Genomic DNA, 7,960 nt, shown 5'->3' on the forward strand with positions numbered 1-7,960 from the left:
ATATATATATGATATTGAAGGAAGTTAGCCGTTAACACTGTTGAATAAATATAATATAAATCATCAAAGGTACACTGTATATGTACCTTTGATGATTTATATTATATATAATATATATTCTGTATATTGATATTTAATGATTCTCTTTTTCCATGTGTTTGTATTTTCAAAATTTTCTGAATCAACTTAAATTAAATTTATTTACTAAAAACTATGATCATTTAATAATTGGTTATTAATGACTCTCTTTGAATTCCTAAAATATCACTCACAAAAACTACTTAGTCTTCTTATTTCTACTCTTCCTAACACTCTGCGAAGCAGGCCTATCATTCTCATCTTTAAAAGCTTGCGCTTTGCTTAATTCCTGCCAAGACAAAATGATCATTAGCGTTGGTATAACAACCCAAAAAGCATTCATTGAAACAAAGTAGAAGAAGAAGTAGAAAGGATCACCAAATGGTCCATGACTAAATCCATCCAACCACTCCGCCATGTAGTACGCAATCGTACCTGCAATGCAATATAAAAATTTACTTGTTACAGTATGTCTGTTAGAGTAATGTTCACAAGTCATTAGCAAAGGTAATTAGGTATTTCTATTCTAATATTTATAGATTAAGCATACAGCTGAAAATACCAAGGCCTGTTGCACTTATACATGTCTGGATGTAATTCCACCTGTTTTCTGAATTTCAACCAATCAAAGGAATGAAGCACAGTGTTTTTACACTTTTAACTGTACGAGTGTTGATGAGAACATGAGTGACAATATATCATAAAACATATGATAAACTTCAATTATACAAGTTTCAACTACACGAATTCCATCCTGTATATACAATTAAATAATCATCTATAAATTCACAAGTTTCTTTTTTGTAGAGCATTTTATTTTTATTAATGATAATCAAATTTAGGTTTTCTATTAACAACATAATCTGGATAATTGCCCAAATTATGTAGATCTCAAGTACACTTACCGTATAGTTGTCCTAGAGACACAATGATTCTGAGATGATGTCTGTATGGTGCATTGTAGAGGAAAGCATACATGATCCAGAAGCATGCAGGCCCCTCAGTCCAGGCAGTAATGCTTTCAATACTTACAATGCAACTGTCAGATCTGCACAAAAGAAAATAAATTACCATAAAACCTTAAATTGAAGCCCTGGGCTTCTATTTTTTTGTGAACCCTGGATGGGCTTCTTTTCAAGGCAAATTATGCAAAGAAAGAGGGGGCTTCTTTTCAAAATGAATGCTGTAAATTTTGGTAATTACTACTATAAAACAAGAAATGTCACATCAATCTTTATCATGGAGTGTATTAACTGGCATTAAATCACCTAAACTACAGTACTATACAAACCAAGCATGTTTTTTAATTTATTTTGTTTCTTTGAAATTCATGTACAGTGTATGCACTATATTATCTCGGAAAAAAAAAATCCCATGCTATCTTAAAAAAGAAGCCGATAGGCTTCGTTTTGAGTTGGGCTTCTTTTCAAGGCTACTTTTGCAAACTAAAGATGGGGCTTCAATTCCAGGTGGGCTTCCTCTCGAGATTAAGCCCATTGGGGTTCTATTTGCAGTTTTACGGAACATTAAAAAAGAAAATGCCTGTCATTAGGCTTAGTACACTGAAAGTACTGTAGTCTATATATGGTAATAACATTGACACCTTTCACTGTATTTTAACTTTTTATTATTGTCGTCATTGTGTGCGGCCCTATTAACGTCATGCATTTCCAGAGCTTCATATTTCTTGTCTAATGTAAATTTCTCAAACCTCTCATCAAAGAATGTAATACCATGAATGTGAAAGCACGGAAGACTTTCTTGACCAGATAAATAAATGTAATAAAGATGACCTTAGCAATTGTCGAATATGCAGCATGGATGTCGTCGCTTTGAACCCATCTATCGATGTAGACTTTGCCGTTGACAAATGTTGTGACATATTGCTTGAGAGTGATACTGATTTCATTAAACATAAACCATAAATAATTAGGCTTGTTTATCAAACTTTCCGAAAACCAATATAAAATCAAACTTATCCCAGAAGAACTACAACAATTTTGTCCCGCTAGAAGTAAACAGGGTGGACCTGAACTCCATATATATTAGTTAATGATCTTGTAAGGATTATGCGTAATATATCCCCAGACAATACAGAAGAAGAAAAAACGAATACATATCCAGCACCATATGTGGCAAAGACAAGCCAAACCAGTCACTTGTTGCAAACCATGTTTCAGAGAAAATGGCCAAAACATGCTGGAATTTCAAATTTTTAAAAATCTATTTTATTGCACTAAACTAACCTTTACATATCTATACATCGTTCTATGCTGTTATTTTCTCCATTTTTAATATTAAAACAACACTTTTTAAGGATTTAATGATCATTTCTGCATGAGAAATGCCTGAAATCATAAATTTTGAAGGCTGATTTCTCATATATTGTTCTTTAAACAGCTCTATGTTTAAACACTTGTAACTTCATAAGGAAATGTCCAATTTGAATGATTTTTTTACCATTTTATAGCTATTATTTACTCTCTAACACTGTGTTAATAACTCAAATCGATTTTTGCGATGAGTGACTGGTTTGGCTTGTCTTTGCCACATATATAGAATGCAATGGAATGGCTACACTACACAAGAACGAAAACAGGTATAAAATAGTACAAAAAAACAGATTTCAGACTACGACAGAACAGGACAAGAACCGATGTATAGACCGAAGGAATGGAAACGATTTCAGAAACGATTTCAGAAAAGAACACATTTCAGAAAACGACAGAACAGGACAAGTACCGATGTATAGACCGAAGGAATGGAAACGTAATGCAAGAGAAGCAAAGAGAAAGAGAAAAAAGAAAGAAACCTGGGTTCAGAAAGGAGGGTTCGACACACCACTGTTTGTGGATGCCACGTCGAACAGTTACCAAGCAAATGATATCCAACAAATTATTCATAAATCAGATCTCAAAGTCAAGGTTACAGAATGGGCAAGAAGCAACTTTAAACAAACCCTTGTTAAATCCAACCCCTTCCCCAGACAGAAATGTACGGATAATTACCCTGTGCGCAAGCAAGGCAACAATGTAAACTGCAAACAGTGAGAAGTTATCTATAAAATAGAATGCGAAAAGTGCAATGATTCCAACTCTGGCGTATACATTGGGGAAACCTCCAAAAGTATAAGAAGGTTTAGCGAACACTTAACAAAATATACTAACGAACACAGTGCATGAGTCTTTCATCAACAAATGACCGAAGAACATAGCGGAACACACCACGACATATATGTCACCTAATTGAGCAAACATCCTGAAGACCCTATGCTTCGGCAAGTAAATGAAGTACCCAGGAAACGAACCAAATCTACTATTTAACTCCTCTTATATATTTATGATCCTCTATTTTTGTTTATCTCCCTTCTGTGTGGTGTGTTTTTCGTTTCTTTTGCTCTCCCTATGTACATGGTTTATATCTACTGTAGGGCTTATATTCAGCATGCATGAGCAACTCTCGAAAGTTTCATGCATAAATTACCATGCATTATGATGCCCAACAACAGATGGCGCCACACACTAAGACCAGAATAAACCAGCTCACGACAAAATGTACACAACAACACCGCCTACTATACTGAAGAGATCCGGGACACCAATGAAATATTTATAGTGAGTACATTTAACATCGTACGTTATATTATTATTATTCAATTAAGGGCCGAAATACACTTACACAAGATACTTCAATAACCATAATAAATCATATGGCCCTAACAGCAGTGAACATGTTGATACAACAGATCTATTTTTATTAAATTCCTTTAAAGAAACTGTTGTGTAGCCTATACTGAAATGCAATGGGAATGCTAAATGTACACATGATGATACATAGAGTTCAGATTGTGTATAGATACTTACGTGACATAGCGACTATCAGCTTTTCCCCATTCTTTCCCTAAAAAAAAAAAAAAATTAAGTTTATTTAATGAGATTCAAATTTCAAATCACGAAAACCAATCGAGTTCTATAATATTTAATAGCTATCAGTAAGACATGATTATGTGTTGTCTCATGTAGGTCTATAATTATTCTAGCCCCAAGATTTAGTTTTTTATAGAGACTAATGGGTGACCCTTCAAGCTTACAGTATAAAATGATATGATATTTTTTAATTTAATTCTCATTACAAGGTTTAGGAAGCTGGGATATACAGTGCAGAAAAATCCTACTCCCTTTTCCTCATCACACAGAAAAAAGGTCAGCAGAAAATCTCAAGGTAAGCGATGTTGTGTTGGTTTGCCGATTGTCAGTAGCAGTCTGAGCGAATCACCATTAAAAGTGATGCGTTTTGCACACATAATCATTTTAATTGTGTCGCACTGAGCGCAAAGACGCATAAAACTATCTTAAACAATCTGAAGGGTAATTATTTCCCGGGGCATCCTGGGATTTCCTTATAGAAGCAACACTCAAAACGAACTTTTCATGCCCTTTCTTGGGCCAACAATAAGAATATTCTGAAGGGGAAAATGTTAGGATAGATGTTTAGTCTCCAATCAGCCAGTCTTGTACAGTATTTTGTAATTGCGACTGTGGTCCCTTCATTATGCCTGATGCTGCTACAGTAGCACTCGATCCCTACTTATATATTCTAATAATTTGGTTCCCCCACCACACCACACCCTGTCTCTGGTTCTTCTAGAACTAATACTTAATCACAAAATTTGATATGAAAAAAGTACACATCAACAAAATTTGCTTGGGTTCCTTAATACAGGAAACAATATACATAAATTCTCATATGCCATTCATTTAAGTGAGTATAATACATACTCCAAGTATCGAAATGCACGCCATCGTGTCGGGATTCAATATTTCGACATTAAATATCATCATCAGGAATGATTCATGCTCTACACTGTAATGGCAGAGGGATAGAAGCCCCTAAGAGACCTGCCCTTCCCGAATATGTGATTGGTATCGGCAACCACTCTGCATCAAAGTGAATAAACTATTACAGTGATTTCTGACCCCGGCGATCGACATTGCCCTCGTAATCATGTAAGGCTATTGTACTGTAGATAACCTCTACCAAAGGCTGATGGAAAACAATGATGTTGGAGGTACACTTAATTAACATGACTATAAAGGTCCTTCTTTGCCATTTTTGTGGTGTACACATACCAGATTAACAAGCGTCTCTATCACTGACCTCTATAATTAGCAAATCGTGAGGGGACAATAATCTGAGCAGATAATGATGCCCAACCCTTCCCCCCAACCATTTAAGGTTGTTCATGTGAGTAAAAAAATAATAGAATATGGTTGACTTGGATGAGATTATGCTTTTTGCTCGGAATACGGCTACACAAAATGTCAGAGAACTTTATAAGGCAATCTGAGAACGAGGAAGCACAATCATGTGTTTAAAAACGTACACAGGGGTGGATCCAGGATATTTTAAAGGAGGAGGGCACCCTCAGCAGTGCAAAGTGAGGGGCGCTACTGTACTACTACGAGGCCAAATGTGAAAATGCTTGGATACGTGTACAGTTACGCTACAGGTTCTGTATACATTTTGTTTCATATTCTTTTTTTTTTAAGGCAGTTGCAAAAACAGAGATGGGGTGCAACATTCCCCTGTTTTTCCCCCCCCCCCAAATCTTCCCCTTTCTGGTAAGGATTAGCGACAAACATCCTTGAGCTAGGGAGCCCATGTGTTTAAAAATAAATAAAATAAATACAGTTACTGTAATTGTATTTCATTGCAACTACTGTACCACTGCCAGAGGTCGATCCAACCAGGGAGCAGTGGTGGTGCTATAAGGTAGGGCATTTTCCCCCAACCCCACCCAAAAAAAAAAAACAAAAAAAAAGAAGAAAAACTATCGGTGAGAAAAATAGGCCTACTGTAGGATGTATATTTTACATATTAGTAGAAAATCTACTTACAAAATCGATTAAATATTTGTCTCTGAAACCCCTAAATTGTCATATTTCTCGGGGGCACTTTCGAGGTATTTTGAACGACGTCTGACCACGTCCACCTCAGGTCACCCCATTATATTGGGCCCCTCTCCTTCCCCAGCCAGATTTCAGAGTCTGGCGCCGCCATCAAAATATCTAAAATTGAGTAATACCAAAGATCTTATAAACAGAGCCGTATTAGAGAGAGTTTCCATGGCCAACTCCGTTTCACGGGATTCTATACGCGCGTGTGATTGGGTGGATCGCAATCACATGACTTACACCGGCCATGTTGTCACCAAAACAAAACATTGGCCAATGGCGAGCCACAAACTAACGCGATAGGATAAGATATTAGCAGTTATGATACAGTAGATGATTAATGTTATATATGTGAAATACCGTTATGTTCAGTTTGGGGTTGCTGCAATCGATCCAACAAAGGAACAAAAATGTATCAATTTTCTAAAATTCCAAAAAGGAGGATGATTTTGAATTTTATTTAAACTTTGCATGGCGATCGAAAAATCTCTCTATCCACGTACCGCCCGCCCCACTTCGCGGTAATCCACCTATTGTAATATTACTAGGCCTAGGCCCTAGGTAGGCCTAGATTTCGGTACTTCTTTGGCCTAACACCCTAAGGTAGTACTTAAATCGGCCTATTCAATACTATATTAAGGAACGATTTTCAAGCAGCAATGATATTTCTAAAAGATGCAATGTTGCACTTTGCTGTTAAATTAACTAAATTTCCAGAAAGCTACATGAAGTATCAGTCAAAGGTAGCTTAAATTATAATTTAAAATAAAAATTGAATCCTCCAATAAAAGCAAAAACTTGTCCAAGGATTCCTGTGCTATGCAAACATGTCAATTGTGCTTTACAAATCAATTAATTGTGCAACTAAGAAGAAATAATTTATTTAAAAAAAATAATAATTGTATTATATTGATTGTTTTAATACATACACTAAATCAAAACGTTTAAATGTTTTACAATTACAAATAAAAAATTGAATGATAATAATAATAATTAATAATAATAACAATACAGTAATAATGATAATAATAACTTACTAATATTATAGTGTGGAGAATGCTGATTTCACTTTACATAGGCCTAGTTTCTTGATTATGATTAGGGCATATGTTGTTTAAAAAAACAAAAATAAACTTTGATTTATTGTTTAGATTACAATTTACAAAGAATAGGCCTAGGCTATTTGTATCGGTTAGAATATGACCAGCATATTTTATTTCATAAATTAAAGTTTATAATATCCAAGTATAGGCCTAGATACAATTAATTAGAAAACTTTCATGTTATTAATATTATTTATCATTTATTTACAGGCGAAATTAACATATTATCGCCGACAATTCACATTGCAAACTACTCTGTCTGCACAGCCTAACCTTTCTCCTCTCTGCAGTGTTGACTCAAAGATATTACAGTAGGGCCTAAAATAGAGAGATGGGGCCTGCCCTACTAGAGGCTAGACTAGCCTAGGCCTCTTTAGCAACTAGGTATAGGCCTAGACGATAGCCTTTCAAAACAAAAAGATAATCGTAACAACAATGAAGAATCGTCCTCACTTTATCTTCTTAAAATAATACAGCGTGTTGATTAAAATTAACTTCCTAAGTTAGGTAAATATATATGATATTTACAATCATATATTAAAATCCAATTTAAATTGAATTGTCCTCATGAACAGAATAATGAAAGAAAGTTTATGCAGCATCAGTGTTATAAAGTGTTATAAATCTTTACGACGCACGCATGCCATTTGGTGACAACAAGGCGCCATGCGCCAAGTTGGCCAAACTCTATCTACGGCTCTGCTTATAAACAGAATCGTAGATAGAGAGAGTTTGGCCAACTCGGTTTCAATCACGTGACTTACACCGGCCATGTTGTCACCAAAACAAAACAACGCGATAGGGTAGGAAGTTAGCAGTTATTAT

At 35.2% G+C, this 7,960-nt stretch overlaps 1 protein-coding gene across 2 annotated transcripts in view; it reads right to left on the reverse strand.

Moving 5' to 3' along the window:
• Positions 1-77: 77 nt before the first annotated feature.
• LOC117109237 (3-beta-hydroxysteroid-Delta(8),Delta(7)-isomerase-like) overlaps positions 78-7,960 on the reverse strand; it is a 12,612-nt gene continuing 4,729 nt past the window's right edge. Inside the window, exons 2-4 of one of the 2 annotated variants that reach the window (XM_033251496.1) lie at positions 3,942-3,978; positions 984-1,126; positions 78-513 (exon numbers count right to left, since the gene is read on the reverse strand). In XM_033251496.1, coding sequence (XP_033107387.1) covers positions 278-513; positions 984-1,126; positions 3,942-3,978 — 416 coding nt within the window. In that variant the 3' untranslated portion in view covers positions 78-277. The remainder of the gene's footprint in view (positions 514-983; positions 1,127-3,941; positions 3,979-7,960) is intronic. The other variant, XM_033251495.1, reaches the window with a different exon arrangement.

Source organism: Anneissia japonica, unplaced genomic scaffold (assembly GCF_011630105.1).
Source record: "Anneissia japonica isolate Jap-2015-1 unplaced genomic scaffold, ASM1163010v1 scaffold10466_len380309_cov135, whole genome shotgun sequence".
In the NCBI taxonomy this organism is placed as follows: domain Eukaryota; kingdom Metazoa; phylum Echinodermata; class Crinoidea; order Comatulida; family Comatulidae; genus Anneissia; species Anneissia japonica.